General features: G+C 39.3%; 1 protein-coding gene across 4 annotated transcripts in view; it reads right to left on the bottom strand.

The window, feature by feature from the left end:
• The window catches only part of LOC120530261 (tripartite motif-containing protein 54-like), a 73,839-nt gene extending 59,762 nt beyond the window's left edge, over positions 1 to 14,077 (bottom strand). For 2 of the 4 annotated variants that reach the window (XM_039754591.1, XM_039754590.1), the window contains exons 1-2: positions 13,750 to 14,077; positions 12,843 to 13,015 (exon numbers count right to left, since the gene is read on the bottom strand). In XM_039754591.1, the coding sequence (XP_039610525.1) occupies positions 12,843 to 13,015; positions 13,750 to 13,914 (338 nt within the window). In that variant the 5' untranslated portion in view covers positions 13,915 to 14,077. The remainder of the gene's footprint in view (positions 1 to 12,842; positions 13,016 to 13,749) is intronic. The other 2 variants (XM_039754592.1, XM_039754589.1) reach the window with 1 other exon arrangement.
• Positions 14,078 to 17,997: the final 3,920 nt, after the last annotated feature.

Below are 17,997 nucleotides of genomic sequence, written 5' to 3'. Positions count from 1 at the left end.
GGTTGGTATGCTGTGCCCTTTTTACGCCATACGTACTGGTGCATATTCTTGCAGGATAATCCAACTATAGTTTCATAATGCGAAGCATGCTTCACATCAGCAGATTTATCTTGCAGGTAACAATGTCTTTTTTTTATTGGACAAAGTATCTCTAAACCACACCTTCAATCTCGATTCATTAACTGGATTCCAAGTTTGCTAACTTCTGACTCCAGTTAGCTTTTGCTGAAATCATCAGCCCTAGGGATTTACATATTTTTTCAAACTTACAATGTGAATGTTTGAATGGTGTATTCAATATGTACAAGAATAATACAACAATGTGTTCATTAATAGCTGAAACAGACTGTGTTTATTATTTTAACTTAGTTGAAGATCAGACCATATTTTAAGACAAATATACACATAGATACATTTATTTCCAAAGTGTTCACATACTTTTTCTTCTCATTATTCCTATAATACGCAGTGCCATTCTAAATATTTTTGCATATTGCACAATGCAAAATAATGTCCAAATGGTGTATGTGCAGAACTCAAATACAAAGTCAGTAACAGAAGTTCATAGCATTGTTCTGTTTCACCATTACAGAGGTTTCAGTCTATGACCTTGTTACTTACTTAGTCCTATTTTCTTATCTACTGTTTACACTCAAGTAGAAATTAAGGTTAGACAGATACATGCATATCATAGTATTAAAGTATCTTAAGTTATTGCCAGCTTTTACTAGTTTGTATGTACTTCTACACAGTTGCTTTTATAAAACAATATGCAAACAGAAGAGGACTTTGGCATGACATATGCAAAGCAATAACTGGAACATCATACTCAATGTAAAATTTTAATATACTGCATTTTAACATTTTTATTAGATGTTAAGAGTTACCTTGATAAAAAGACAAAAAAAAAATTAGATAAATAAATACTACACAGTGTTAAATTGTAATGAACACCAGGAAACACTGCACTCTTGTGGACCCTATAAGCACTGCACCCCAGTTTGCAGACATTCTCATGCTGCATTCATGTACTATGGGAAATATAGGAAATACAATCTTCCCAAGGAAATACAAGCTTCCCAGTGGGATATTTCATGTGGTCACTCTGTGTTACAACATAGCACTGACCTCTCACCTAATTCCTTTATAACATAACATTGTCATACCCTCCTCAGCAAATTCAGGAATATGGGGTACTTTCATTATATACATAAAGTTAATGTATAAGTGAGAGATGATACTTGTAAGTTATGTTGCTTAATTCATTTTCTTTCCTTTCCTTTGTTTTGTTATCTGAATAAAAAAATAAAATAAAATAAACCTTCACCTTTAATTGTTTTTGGTAAAGATCAAGCAGAATATCAAACACTCATTTTGTGATTCTCCAAAAAATCACAGCAGAAATTCACATGAGCATATCACAATTCTAGAAAACCCTATAGCATGCAAATATAGCATTAAGATTATCTCAAAAAGCTATGGCTGCACTTCAATTACTGCACACAATGTGGCTACCATTTTGCAGGATCTTCTCACCCAAACCACACACCAGAGGCAACCTTTTTCAAGAAAGAGATGCATTTTCCACTCTGTAGGTGTTTACAGAAACTAGATGTGAAGGAATTATTCTAAAATAAACTAAATATAAAGGTATTACTCGAGAAACTGTTACTTCTACTAGCAGGGCATCCCTTGACTATATTTATCCTTTAGTCAGTAGCAAACAAAGTAGCAAAAAAGTTAAGAATTGTATTGATGTGATTATATAGTTCAGCACTGCCCACTACCTTTGCTGCTGGGATGAATAGAATTTGACCTTTAAAGCCCTGATTTGGAATAAATACTGTAGGTTTGAAAAATATGTCATGTAAATATACATCCATCCATCCATTATCCAACCCACTATAGCCTAACTACAGGGTCACGGGGGTCTGCTGGAGCCAGTCCCAGCCAAGACAGGGTGCAAGGCAGGGTACCAGCCCACCACAGGGCACACACACTCACACACACACACACACCAAGCACACACTAGGGACAATTTAGAATAAATATACATAATGACAATATTATTATTTCAATTCTGTTGTTAAATGTCATGTCAATGACATCATCAGAATCACATGACGACACGCCGTTGTTACTCTGTGAACATCACTGTCAGACACATGCACACACTTGCCACCTCAGCCACCTCATTTAAGTGCATCTGCCATACAAATGCTCTGCGTGATGTGTGTTTTAAAAGAGGAAAATGAGATTAAGAGGTGCCATGACTGAAGTTTTTAAAATCATGAAAGAAATTAGTACAGTGAATCCAGATTACTACTTTAAAATGCATTGAACAAGAACACAGGGGCGCGGTTGGAAACTTGTTCAGGGTAAATTTCCTTAGCAAGTTTTTCTTCACACAGAGAACTATAGACACATGAAATAAATGAACAAGTAGTGTGGTAGAGAGTAGGACTGTAAGGACCTTCAAAAGTTGACTTGATGTTATTTTGCAGAAAATCGGGGAATACATTTGGTAAGTTTTACTGGGCAGAATGGCCTGCTCTCATCAAATGTTCTCTAATGTTCTAAAGGTGATTCTGCAAGAGAACAAAGTCCTGACCAATAGACATATTTTTGGGTTACCGCTTTGGTTTTCTTCTCAGTTCTGATGCCATTAGTTTAAAAGAAAGAAATATAGTTTTCTCTTTAAAGAAAAAAGAATATGAGCTTTCTTAATGTGTAATGTTTCTCTGTCATGCAAATTAGTTATGAATTATTCAAAAGTGCATTCAACTAATGGACAAGATTAGAATTTTGTGTTTGTTTTTCATGCATTTTGTATGGATTAGACAAGAATTCAGAGGACAATATTATATATAAATCCTGTTCCTTGTCAACTGCTTAGTCTTTCTAAACTTACACTTTTAAATGTATTACAGCATCCTTTTGTAAATGTCATATTAATGAAAGTCAACTCATCTAAGCACCTGTGAGCTTCAGCTATCAGTATAACTTCTAAGCTCAATCTCCTTTGGTTGCCTTCTGTACATAATTTTATGGTGTTCATTTTACCATCTTTTGCAGCAATCTGCAAAAGTGAGGCAAATTAGAGAGTTGTTTCATGAACAAAGATGGAATTAGCGTCTTTCAGAAATATCTGGAACACGATCAAAATAATGGAAAAGCAGAACCAAAGCCAAGAAAAATGGTAAGCTTTGACAGCATTAAGGCAATTATAGAACCAAAAGGCAAACAATTGAGACTATAATGCAAAACCCAAGTCCATATGTTTCCCTGTGTAAATACATTTACTTTTAAACTATGCACTGCCAGTCAAAGTTCAACATCAAGGCACTGCAGTGTGTATACTGTATATACAGTACATACACACATAGTTTTGACCTTTCTGCAACAGAGTATTGTGTGTTTGGATGCTTCATGTACATTTTCAGATACAGTGTAACCATGGGTTCACATTTATATTCACTTGATGGGAAACCGGACTTACTCAGAGACACTGACTGAACTAAAGGTGAAGACTGAACCAGTAGCTGGGTAATTTACAAGCCAATACATTTGCTATGCTGATGGGAACAGGGTTTGTGCAGCTTTCCATCTTCCTGAAAGCCTATTGTTTTAAGGTATACTAAAGCATATGTGATGCTAGGCCAAACGCAGTAAGGGAATTAAACTGCAAAATAATATCCATATGAGTTTCAAAATGGCGATTCTTTGATTTATGTAAATACAGGGTGGAAAACGGTACTGTTAACATTAGAGAATGACATGCTATCATGTGATTTTGTATTTTAGATTTGTAATTAGTTTATATCAGTTTGCAGAGATGTAGTTTTACTTTGACATTAAAATGTCTCTTTTTTTTGATCAGTGTCAAAAAGCCAAACTAAATCAACTGTGATTCAATGTCTTATAACAATAAAATGTGAAAGCTTCCAAGGGGTGAATACTTTTTACTGGTACTGAATGTACCCTGCAGCACCTTGTGGAGTAGGCTTCAAAAGTATGGGTTTGCTGCTGTATGTCATTTGATCCCTGAATTTGTGGAGTTGAGAATTATTTATGTATACTTGGTATTAATTGTTGTACAGGACTAGAGTGGTGAAGCTGGATCTAAGTTTGCCAGTCTTACCAGCCTTTCTATAGCATACGAGGTGAGACACAAAAAATAACCAGATTGGTAAAAAAAATATCTATTTATTGATGAAATATTGCATTCTAAACATTGTCACTTTCTATTTACCAAGATCTCTAAACCGCTCCATACGTATCTTCCATTGATTGAAACAGTGCTGGAAGTCTTCTTGCTTGAGGCTCTTCAACAGGCTTGCTGTTTCTGTCTTCACTTCATCCATTGAAGAAAAATGTGTTCCCTTCAGGTCACCTTTGATTTTCGGGAACAAATAAAAATCACTGGGAGCTTAATCGGGCGAATATCAGACGGTTGTGGTGAGCACCCTCTTCTACGTTGTGGTGTGCTGGGGAGGCAGCATAAAGATGAAGGACACCTCACGCCTGGACAAACAGGTGAGGAAGGCAGGCTCTATTGTAGGCATGGAGTTGGACAATTTGACATCCGTGGCAGAACGACGGGCACTGAGCAGGCTCCTGTCAATCATGGAGAATCTACTGCATCCACTGAACAGGATCATCTCCAGACAGAGGAGCAGCTTCAGCGACAGACTGCTGTCACCGTCCTGCTCCACTGACAGACTGAGGAGATCGTTCCTCCCCCACACTATGAGACTCTTCAGTTCCACCCAGGGGGTAAACATTAATATTATACAAAGTTATTGTCTGTTATACCTACATTTTTATCACTCTTTAATTTATTATTTATTTTTTTATCAGTATGCTGCTGCTGGAGTATGTGAATTTCCCCTTGGGATTAATAAAGTATCTATCTATCTATCTATCTATCTATCTATCTATCTATCTATCTTGGGATTAATAAAGTATCTATCTATCTATCTATCTATCTATCTATCTATCTATCTATCTATCTATCTATCTATCTATCTATCTATCTAGGGAGGATGATTGAGGACAAGAATGTTTTTGTCAGTCAAAAACTGCTTTACAGAAAAAGTTGAACGATCATTTCGAACAATCTGATTCACCATTGTTTTCATCCATCCGAGATGAGCATGGGTGACCTGGGCGTCTTCCACATGTTCTTGTCCTTCCTTCAAATGTTTGTGCCACTCAAAAACTTGTGTGTGAGACAAACTGTTATCAATGTTAACTGTTTTTATCATCTCATAAGTTTCTGTGGCCATTTTGTTCAATTTTGTGAGACATTTGATGCTGATTCGCTGTTCGATTTTTTCACTCAACATCTTAGAGGCAACTTGTGTAGCGATTGTTGTACAATACTGACTGGGCTATTCACAGGATATACAGTACCTAGCCGATCAGTGATTAGAGAGGGTGTGTAGGAGGGGATATAGTTATATGATTCACGTTCAGCCGACCTCCAGACAGTTTTCCAGTAAAGCCCCAAGCCCAGTCCGGTTATTTTTGTGTCTCACCTCATTTAATCAAGGTAACTTATCAACAAAAGCTTTGGATATTGCCTAAAAGAATGAGATCACAAGTACCAGTAACTGAAATGAAGTTCATGCAAATCTTAACAGAATATCTCAACATATATACAGGTTGGACTAGATAGACTGTAAGTTTTGCAAAGTTTATTGCATAATTTGTATTTAAACCCAGGCACAGGGGATGCACAAACCTGTGTGTTTCTTCTTGCCTGTCCCAAGCCCAGATAAATGGGGAAAGTTACCATCAGGAAGGGCATCCAGTGTAAAATTTTGCCATATCTATATGCAGACAACAATTCAGATTTCCATAACAGGTTGGTCGAGGTCCAGGTTAATAACAGCCATCACCAATATTGTTAGGCAACAGGGTCCTGGCGGAAATTGGGCTACTGTTGGCTGAAGAAGGAGAAAAAGAGTGGGGAGACATGCCAGGAGGCAGGAGGAAAGTAAAAAGAGTGGAACTGTGGGTAGGAACTTTGAAAGTTGGCAGTATGACTGGTAAGGGGAGAAAGTTAGCTGACGTAATAGAGGAGAGAAGGAAGGCTGATATATTGTGTGTGCAAGAGACTAAATAGAAGGGGAATAAGGCCAGGTGGATCAGAGGTGGATTCAAATTGTTCTATCATGGAGTGGATGGGAGAAGAAATGGAGTAGGGGTTATTTAGAAGGAACAGTATGTCAAGAGTGTTTTGGAGGTGAAAAGAGTGTAAGACAGAGTAATGATTATGAAGCTGGAAATTGGAGGTGTGATGATGAATATTGTTAGTGCATATACCCCGCAAGTTGGGTGTGCGATGGTTAAGAAAGATATCTGGAGTGAGTTGGATGAAGTGATGTACCCAAGGGAAAGAGGGTGGTGACTGGATCAGATTTCAATGGTCATGTTGGTGAAGGGGACAGAGGAGATGAGGAGGTGATGGGTAGATATGGTGTCAAGGAGAGGAATAAAGAAGGTCAGATGATAATGGATTTTGCGAAAAGGATGAGCATGGTTGTGGTAAATACGTATTTTAAGAAGAGGGATGAACATAGGGTGACGTACAAGAGTGAAGGAAGGTAGATTATATCCTATGCAGGAGGGTCAATCTGAAGAAGTGAAGACTGCAAAGTTTTGGCAGGGGAAAGTGTAGTTAGGCCCCATAGGATGGCGATCTGTAGAATGACATTGGAGATCAAGAAGAGGAGGAGAGTGAGGGCTGTGCCAAGGGTCAAATGGTTGAAGTTGAAAAAGGAAGACTGCAAGTTTGAGTTCAGGGAGGAGTTAAGACAGGTACTGGGTGGCTGTGAAGAGTTGCCAGATAGCTGTGCAACTAAAAGGACCTTTACCAATTGGCTAGACAGAGGGACCGAGCTGGGAAAGATGTGCAGCAGGTTAGGGTGATAAAGTGCAAAGATGGAAACATACTCACAAGTGAGAAGAGTGTGTTGAGCAGATGGAAAGAGTACTTTGATTGGCTGATGAATGATGAGAATGAGACAGAGAGAAGGTTAGATGATGTGGTGATAATGAATCAGGAAGTGCAATGATTAGCAAGGAGAAAATAAAGACAGCTATGAAGAGGATGGAAAGGCTGGTGGCCCAGATGACATACCTGTATTTAGGAGATATGGCAGTGGAGTTTTTAACCAGATTGTTTAATGGAATCTTGGAAAGTGAGAGGATGCCCAAGGAGTGTAGATGCAATGCACTAGAGCTGTAGTAACTACAGGGGGATAAAACTGATAAGCCATAGCATGAAGTTATGGGAAACAGTAGTGGAACTTAAGTTGAGAAGAGAGGTGATGATTAGTGATCAGCAATATGGTTTCAAGCCAGGAAAGAGCACCACAGATGCGATGTTTTCTCAGAGGGTGTTGATGGAGAAGTATTGAGAAGGCCAGAAGGAGCTGCATTGAGTCTTTGTGGACCTGAAGAAAGCATATGACAGGGTGCCTTGAGAGGAGTTGTGGTATTGTATGAGGAAGATAGGATTGACAGAGAAGTATGTAAGAGATGTACAGGATATGTATGAGGAAAGTGTGACAGTGATGAGGTCTGCTGTAGGAGTGACGGATGCATTCAGCGTGGAGGTGGGATTACATCAGGGATCGGCTCTGAACCCTTTCTTATTTGCAATGGTGATGGACAGGTTGACAGACAAGATTAGACAGGACTCTCCATGGACAATGATGTTTGCTAATGACATTGTGATCTATAGCGAGAGTAGGGAAAAGATTGAGGAGAACCGGTAGAGGTGGAGATATGCTCTAGAGAGGTCAGTAAGAACAAGACAGAATACATGTGTATAAATAAGAGGGAGATCAGTGGAATGGTGAGGATGCAGGAAGTAGAGCTGGCGAAGGTGGAAGAGTTTAAATACTTGGAATCAACAGTACAGAGTAATGGTATTGTGGAAGAGAGGTGAAAAGGTGCAGGCAGGGTGGAATGGGTGGAGAAGAGTGTCAGGAGTAATTTGTGACAGACGGGTATCAGCAAGAGTGAAAGTGAAGGTCTACAGGATGGTAGTGAGACCAGCTAAGTTATATGGGTTAGAGACAGTGGCATTGACTGAAAACCTGGAGACACAGCTGGAGGTGGCAGAGTTAAAGATGTTAAGATTTGCATTTGGTGTGACAAGGATGGACAGGATTAGAAGTAAGTACATTAGAGGGTCAGCTCAAGTTGGACGGTTGTGACAAAATCATAGAGGTTAGTTTGGACATGCGCAGAGGAGAGATGCTGGGTATATTGGGAAAATGATGCTAAGAATAGAGCTGCCAGGCAAGAGGAAAAGAGGAAGGCCTAAGATAAGGTTTATGGATGTGGAGAGAGAGAGAACATGCAGGTGATGGGTGTGACAAGTTGCAGAGAACAAGAAGATATTTAAGGAGGATGATCTGCTGTGGCAACCACTAACAGGAGCAGCCGAAAGAAGAACATTGCCTAATTTGTGTTTACATGTGTTCTCTCATCCCATAAATGTGGGTTATTCGATAAATTCTGTAACACTTTATAATAACTTTCATTAACAAAAATGCACAAACCTTTGTAACGGATTAAATGTTTCAACTTTAAGTACTGAAAAAGAATGAATGAATGATTTGTAAGTATGTTACAATTCAGGCAGAAATATGATCTAGCCATCTTTACAGGACTGTTCAACTCATGAACAACAAACTAGTACATGATAAATAAGACACACATAATTGGACTTTAAAGACATTTGTTATGAAACACCTAGACATTAATGAATGATTTTGAAGTATAAATTTAAAAAATGATAAAAAATACTATTTGTTAAATAATTTATAAATGTTTCAAAATACCTGACTCTTATATATGAATTTTCATTTAATGACATTTACAGCTTTTGAAATGCACACAAATAAATAATCTGTAGAGTGTTATATTATGTTTGGCTAATCAATGCATTATTATAAAGTGTTACCATGGCTTTGTATACTTTGGCCTTTATCATATTATTTTGGATATAACAGTGTCTATAATAGCACTCCCTCATTTTGATGCCACAATTTTAGGGTTGGAAAGTTGTCAGAAACCTCGGTAGCAGTTATATTGGTGAGAAACATTTATCTTATAAATGTATTTGAATGAGTATTTATTCAATGTGCACTTAATTTGTCTGCCCTCCCGTCAGATTTCTAATCTCTTTGGCTCAGTGAGGGCCACGAATATTTACTCTGATTAATTAATCAGAACAAGTCCAAGCCCCACCTTGTTAATCCTCTAAAATGCAGGACAGTCTGAAACAGAACTTACAATGGATATGAAGTGTGCCACACCAGACTGTGTGATAAGGACCTGTCCTAGTGAAATGAGTTTCTGGCTTTATCTGTGGCTGCAGTGCTGTCAGCAACTCAGGGTAACTGACTGATGCCAGCACAATACTAAAAACTGTTACATGGGGTCTTAATGAGGTCTCAGACTGCTTAGATGTATATATGGAACTAAACACCTAAGATGTGCAAAGGAGATGTGCTCCTGTTTTGAAATCACTATAGCTACTGTGCAAATTAAATCTGTTTTTTGAATGACACAAACTATGTAAAAGGATGTTACCCTGATATAAACAAAGCAGTTTATTTGCAGAGTTTGCAATTTTTATTTGTTTTGGTTTGATTTTGAGAATGGTCAGTTACTAGAACGGCCAGTTGCCTTGTAAGCCCAATTGCTCTCATTAAAAAGGAACATAGGTTACACCGTATCAAATCACTCTCTAAATTCTGAGTACAATATTATTTGTAGGTAGCCTATTTTTTTCTTCCAAAAACAATCAAAAATCACAAAAGCAAAAGATTTCAGAAAAGATAAAGAGGCATTCTGCATCTTAATACTGTCAATCTGTGCTAAGTGGATGAAGATGTCAGCCATTCATCCAAAAAGCATATTTATGACCAGTTAATGCCTTAATTAAATCCTGTTAATCCATTTAAACAGGAAAATCCAGCACAAATGTGACTTTTCCTGGGGTCACAATTGCATTGTCATTAAAGATTATTGGAAGTGCTTAGAGTAGGCTTACAGGATTTCCTCAGTTAAATGTTCCTTTGTGTAGGGAAACCTTGTGAAAACTTCTGATCAACTCCAAAAATATTGAAGAAATGGGGTTTGTCAAGACCATTGTATAGCTCTCCATGGTCATTTTGTGGGAGGAATATCAGAAATATTTTTCTGACTTAATTCAAAAATATATTTTGATTATTTTATACTGACTATTTATTATAATATTAAAATTTTAAAGATATGAACATTTGCTAATGCACTTTTACTTCCATGTGACAAAGTTCAAAATGTCAAGAAAAGCTGATTTTAGCATGCTGTCGGTATGTGTATGTGTCAGTGGAAAATCAAAAGTGATTTTGATGTCTTAAAATTACAATTTTCAAAGAAGAAGTGTGCAGTTTTTTGTGTTATTTAGAGCTTACATGATTAGATCAAAGTAAAGATACAAACATTTAAAAGGAGCGGTTTCTAAGATATACACTCTGAATGTTGCTGGTGTCGAACGAGCCTTGGACACAGACAGGAAGTCATGGTAAATTCACCACCACACGTTTATTTACAAATATTAAGTGCCACACAACCCACAGACTCCCCCAAAGTTCAGGCCAACACCACACTATGCCTCTTCTTCAGGCTGCCTTCTTCTCTCTCCTCCAGACCTTGTCCTCTTCCACCCGACTCTAGCCCTGAATCAAGGGAGGCGGCCCCTTTTATAATCACCCGGATGTGCTCCAGGTGCTTCCCGACAATCTTCCACCGACACGCCCCAGTGTGGCGGAAGTGCCGGCTGCATCCTTGGAAGCACTCTGGGCGTCCCTGCTCTTCTTCCCCCCAGCACTTCCGGGTGTGGTGGAAGTGCTGAGGTCCAGGGTCCCCAACGCATTGGGGTGCCCCCTGGTGGTGACCACGAGCCCCTACAGGGTTGAACTTCAAAGCCACCAAAGGCACCAGGGTGGTCGCTCCCACATGGTCTGAGGGAGGCACAAGCCCTCTTCCGGTCCTCCGAGGCATCCCGGCTGGGTCGCAAGCCATCTGCGATACTGTCAACAGAGTTGACAGCTTGTTTGCCCTACCAGAGCATATGCTAGATGATGAAGAGTAAGACATGAATGCACACAAACACACACACATCACAATAACTTTGAAAACGTTAACATAGGCAGAGTCACTAAATGATCCCTGAACCAATCTGCCGGTCTCCTGCAACTTGTTTACTTTTTTTGACCCAATGTGTTTAGTTTCAAATTAAATATTTTAGTTTCTCACTTTACTGAATTTTCTGTTCATTTTCCTCTGCCATTTATTTGTGTACAAATTATGTTTTATGTAAGTTGATGTATTTTATTGTATATTATTGTAAAGTACAATTGCTTGTATTGTATTGTAAAATCTTTTGTTAAGTGGATCCCTGGGGTATCACTAAAATGAAATTTAAATGGAAGTACTGCATGGATAATTTCTTACTGATTTTTTTTAGTTCTTACACCTGTTCTACCATGTAGAGGTGACCCCAGAAATCATATCTGGGTTCAGAAAAGTAGGAGGAATCAGTGTATTTTCTTGGAGAAGAGAGTAGGGAATCTGAATGGAGGAACTAGGAGAATAATGTGGTCAAAAAACAACACTGAGATTGAAACTGTAAGTCAAAAACTGCTCGTCAAAACCAGTAATGCAAAAGTCTCATTTCAAGCTGGGATAAAATCGCAAAATAACAACTGCACATGATCACCAATAAGGTTAACAAGTTTGGAGCTTACAAGGGGGGACCATTATACGGTCACTCTTGATGATATTATTGACACATACTCCTGATGCATGATGGGAATGCTACCAAGGCAACAGCCAACACACCGCTCTCAAAATGACATGATGGCATTACCAGAACAAGATGGCATCAAAAATAAAGTTATTAAATTAACAGCTAGTAAATACAGGCTCCAAACAAAAAATACACATCAAAAATATGAAACCCACAGAGGAGATGTGAAGATACATTCTAAGCTTAAAGGAAATTCAAGGAAATTAAATAAAAAACATTCATCACAACAATTAGAGCCTTTTTTGACATTAATTTTTTAGATTTCTGAAGCTCTGAGGGTAGGTCTGTGACACCTCACAAACACGTGCCATTTTAGAATGTTAATACTGATTATTACATTTTCAAATCAAAGATAAATTAAAAAGAAATGAATTAATTTTCTTTATTGTTGTCACATTACGCAGGAGCAACTGATTATTGCCCTTTAAGGCGAGGGAAACCAGAAATGCCCATTTTTTTTAAAAGACTAATTTCAGTAATTTAATGTGCTGTTTTGGAGGGTTGATGAAGATTTTTTAGACTGAAAATAGGAACATAAAATGAAACACCAATTTGAAAGGGTGAGGCTTTGGAAGCAAACCAGGCAGGTCTATGATTTGTTTTAGAACTGTAAAATTCTACTTTAGGATTTTTCCCCTGTATTATTTATTGCTTTTCTCTGACAAGTAGTACTGTATGTATAATTATTAAAATAAATGCTTTTTTACCTTCTAATGGAAAATTATGAGTGTACTACTAAACTGGGTGCTACAGACATCATTTATTCAGCTGCACCTGTTAGGACAGAGATTTGACTAACTTAGAAAATATGACTCACCGTGTCAGATTGCTATTTTATGACTTCTATTGGTCCACAAAACAATTAACGTGCATATCGTGTTTTAGCTTCAAAGTACACTAATTTGGTGCCATTGCAATAGTATGATTTACACTTATTGGAAACATCATTTAAGACAAGCCTTACCTGGTGGATTCTTGCTTATACAAATCAATAATGTTTTCCACCAGTAGGTTCCTCTGGAGACCATAAACACCATGTCTGTCCAAGACTACTTCATGCCTACATGATGGACATCGAAATCGACCACCTGACGCAACCGTGGTTCCTCCTCTGGTGGGTAGGTAAGGGTTAGAAGCCTAAGCACAACCAGCATATGAAAAGGAGCAAGTCAAAAAGGAATACAATAAGTGCTTTGTCAAAAATTGATAAAATCTTGAAAAAGTAACAACATTTCATTCAAAGAAAAAGTGTTAGATTATTGCAAAAGATAAACTCTTTTCAAATTTTTACTTTCCTAAAACGACATCAATAAACCATTTTCAATTAGCATTGTGGAAGAATGACGGTGTACTGCTCGTCTTTTGAAATAAACTAAAACTGACTACAGTTCTTTAGTGTTCTTTTTTCTTAATGATTAAAAACTAGTAGCGCTATTTGCATAAAGGTGATAAAGCCCTAGGTCTTATTCTAAATACAAACACTCCTTGAATATGAGAACATAATATTAATCCACCTATTTTCCTAGAGAACTGGAGTCAGTTCTGGCAGAGCTGCGTCTAAGGTGAAAGCCAGCCATAGACAGGTGTCATATTTATACATGTAGCAACAGTGCACAGTTATAAGTTAGCTCAACCCATGTGTTTTGGGATGTTGGGGAAAAAACAGATCTATCTGAACAAAAAAAATCTCAGATAAACATGAGGAGATTAAGTAAAATCCACACAGACAATGCCAGGGCCGGCATTGAACCCAATGTCCTGGAGGGTGTCAGGAAGCAGAGCTAAGCACTGTGTCACCATGCGTTTGCATAACAAAATGCTTTACTTTTTATGTGTAGTATGTTAACAAAAAAAAAAAACAAAACGCCTACCTGGAAAATATCATTGGCGCACTTCCGGCAGAGGTTGTGCTGGCAGGGGAGGATCACCACAGGCTTTGTGAACATCTCCAAACAGATTGGACAGATGAGCTGCTTTTCCAAATTATCCATGGTTTGCTTCTCTTTGGAAAACGAGTAGTCCAGAGAGGTGCTCATTGCACTGATTAATAAAAGGCAGATAAATGGGATTAAACAGTATGTGTATATACTACAAACACGTTTTTATCCTCATGGGTTGCCTGCTTGGATAGTTCAATGTCCTCAGCCTACTTGCAGGTCACATTGTTTAACGGCCTGCAATCTGTTGGGCAGTGGAGCTGTTTTTAGCACTAACCCCGTCACAGGTTGCTATGCTAACTTGTCCTTATATGAAAATGACAAGGGGATAAACTCCAGCAGCTGGTAAAGGCTCTGAGAGTGAGGGGAGGGGAAGGAGCACATGGGTTAACATTCCTGTTTCAAAGAAAATGACAAAATGCCCTGTGACTTCAAGCTAAGCTAACAGGTGAAGACCAATACCACTACTGATATCATTCTAGGAAGCTCAGCCAGCCGGCCGGCAAGTGTGAGCAAGCCAAAGGAAATGGTGCTGAGATGACCTCCATAAAAATAAAACCCAGTTCTCCTGCAGTTTCATGGTTCTAAAAATACTTCACATGGCAACGTATTGAGCAAGAGCCAACCAAGATGTCAGCAACAAAATCTAACAGCTCTCCGCAACACCCCCTGTCAAATTGCCAGTCAGAAAGGGACACTGATTTTTGCCAAAACTGAAAACATCAAGTGATGCATCATATGACTTCAGGCAATAAGATGAAAGCTACAGCCTATATGTTTACTTATTTAGATGAGACCTTTATCCAGGGTGACTTGCAACAACTGGCCACGTTTGTTTTGTTTTTTTTATTTCAATTGGAGCACAGGCAGATGAAGCATCTTGCTCACAGTCACAGGATTTGAACCCACAACCTCTGTGCTTGAGATCCAGAGCCTTAACCATTACACCACAATGCCTATCAACTGCCTTTTTTTCAAGACTAGGAGTCCTAGTCGTTCTCAGCCACACTGCATGCAAGGCTGGAGCCAACACCCGTGTCCACTCAAGAGAGACTAGATTTAGATTTCCAAATAATTTTGTCACACTATGGACTTACAAAAGGAAAGGCACTGCACTTCTTAAATTTTACAATGAATTCTATAATAAAAAATAACTGTCGAAGGTCTAAAGATACTCTCGTTATCAGAAGCCCAAAGTGCCGCGCTGACCTTCGACTCACCTGGCTGCTCCTCGGCTGGCTTCATGAAGTGTTTTTGGCAGTGTTGCCACTCTAACCCTTAGGAAAAACATAGACCATGTAATCAAATAAACACAGAAAGACATAGACATGTTAAATAAGGTATACAAGGAATTTTCTAATTAAACACAATAGCAGCACATGTCTGCCAAAATAAATCGAAGTGTGAAAAAACTATATATGCAGGAAATGTCAGATTCAAGCTTGGGAACAGAACATTAGACAGGACTCATCCTCAATAAAATCAACAATTTTTACTTTATATTCTCCTGTTTGTACTTTATAGTTTCTTACAACATTGTTTAGGGTGTCGTCCTTCTTTGACGTCCTCAATGGCAGATTTTGAGGGTTTCCAAGAGTGGCAGTTGATATTTAATGACCTCTTTTGTTCTCAGCACATGAGTGACTGACATTAAGGTATACATCACCAATCACAATCACCAAGTCAATTTGGTTATGCACAGACTAGTAATTACATTTTAGAGATGCGCGGAGTTGATCGGTTTTTGCTAAGATGTATAAACAATAAATTTATGTACAGAAGAAACTGCAGTTCAAGTATTCTACTAAAATAAATACATGATTGTGATAAAAAAGCCAGGACTCAGGAGACAAAAACATAGAAACACAGACAGGAACAGAAAAACATAGATCTAGGTGGAAAAACATTGCGGGGGTAACACTTATTTCTGGGGTTGCGGTTCGTGGTGGTGACTCACAGCAAGTAGGTTATTACACAAGCACAAGCTTTCATTCTGGAAGGATGGCAAACATTTGCCTATTTATGTCAAAGTTGTCCTCGCGTAAACTTTCAGTTTTCAATTTTCCACCATTACTACCAAAACTATTCTTGACACAAAAGTCTGCTTTTATCTACATAAAGTTAGATAGTTTCTTATTGTAGTTAATTATACAACAGCAAATAATATGTTAATTTACCTTTACAGTGCACACTGTAAGTCTTACTTTAAAAACACAAAGTTTGTGGCTTTTGAATTGTGCAACCTGTTTAATACAGAAGCATATTAGGGCCATGGAGAAGAAAAAAAAATAGGGACACAGTGAAGAAAAAAAAGTGTATATCGAGAATTTAGTCGACATACATATCCACTTTAATCTCTATGCTTATTCTCGTAGTTTATTTTGTCATTAAAGTAGAAAAGAAAGTCAAGTCAAGTCAAGTTGGGGAGCATGCACTGGTACAGTGCCTTGCCGAATCCACTACATGATGAAACAACTAGGGATCCCAGTTAGCAACCCCCCAGGAAGACAAGTGGTCTAGTCCCACCCTCCGGAAATGACCCACTATCTGCCGCAGCCAGGTGTTACGTGGGTGACCCCTTGGCATGGTCACGCCACTTGGGTCCCCAACAATGAGGGTCTTACGAGCCGGATCACCCTCAGGGAAACTCACCACATGGCCGAAGTGCCGTAACTGACACTGCCTCACAATGCAGGTAATGTGTTTCATTCGGGACTGCATGAGTAACCGCTCATTCGACACAAAGTCAGACCAACAGTACCCAAGGATCTTCCAGAGAGACACAGTACCAAAAGAGTCCAGTCTTCGTCTCAGGTCGCTGGATAGCGTCCATGTCTTACAACCATATAACAAGACAGGAAACACCAGGACTCTAAAGACTTGGACCTTTGTCCTTTTGCATAGATATCAGGAGCGCCGCACACCCCTTTCTAGCGACCTCATGACCCCCCATGCTTTCCCAATCTGTCTACTGACTTTACAGGAAGAGTCACCAGAGACATGAATGTCACTGCCAAGGTAAGTAAACTTCTCGACAAGGTTGACACTCTCTCCGCAGACAGACACACTGCTGATGGCTGTGCCAAAATGGTCATTAAAGGCCTGGATCTTGGTTTTTATTCAGGACACTCACAAACCCGGATACTCACACTCCTTGCTCAGTTTCTCAAGAGTCCTGATAAGAGCTTCCATTGACTCCGCAAAGAACACAGCATCATCAGCAAACTCAAGATCAGTGAATCTTTCTTCACCAACAGATGCCTCACGGCCGCTGGACCCCTTGACCTTGCCCAAAATTCAGTCCATGCAAGCAATTAACAGAGTATGAGCAGAACACATCCATGACGAACCCCAGAATCAGTCAGTCAGTCATTCTCCAACCCGCTATATCCTAACACAGGGTCATAGGGGTCTACTGGAGCCAATCCCACCAACACAGGGTGCAAGGCAGGAAGAAATCACTGGGCAGGGTGCCAGCCTACAGCAGACCCCAGAGTCAACTGGAGAAAAATGCAGAGGTTCAGCCTCCACTCTGCACAGCAATAGCAACCAGTGTACAGGCTGGCCATGATATCCAGCAACCTTGAGGGGAACCCGCAAAATCCCAAGATGCCCCACAGCACAGCTCGATCAACTGATTCCTGTAACAAACACCTCCTTATCTGCCCTCAGAGTCCTCGCAGCCATCCTTCTCAGGTCCTGGTACAGACAGGAGTTGCCATCAAGCTGTGTGCTCTGACACCTCTCGATATCCAGAGTGCTCTACGAGATGAAACGCCTCCTTCTGGGAACACCAACACAACCTTCAGCAACCTTCAGGGTCTTGCCACAGAAGGTCTCCCACATCACATTAGTATTGGCAGTTGCACCCAAGTCCATAAGTTCCTCAAATAAACTGTATGCAAACTCATCAGAAACAGCCTGATCTTGCAGTCTGGCCAGGTCTAGCCTCATTTTCCAAGTAGGTGGTACCCTACCAAACCTAAGCTGGATCTTCAGAGTAGCAACAAAAAGTCTGTGGTCAGAATTCACAAACTGGGCACTTCTGTAGACCCTGCCATTTTTTAGGAGCCTCCAGCGCCTAACCACAAGGATGTGATTGATCTCCTTCACTGCACCACCAGTACTGGAAGAACAAGTCCAATAATATGGCTCAGGGCGCTGGAACCAGGATCCAGCAAC

This window comes from Polypterus senegalus, chromosome 5, assembly GCF_016835505.1.
Source record: "Polypterus senegalus isolate Bchr_013 chromosome 5, ASM1683550v1, whole genome shotgun sequence".
In the NCBI taxonomy this organism is placed as follows: Eukaryota; Metazoa; Chordata; class Cladistia; order Polypteriformes; family Polypteridae; genus Polypterus; species Polypterus senegalus.
Note: the sequence above shows the minus strand (reverse complement) of the source record. Positions and strands in the feature narration are given on the sequence as shown.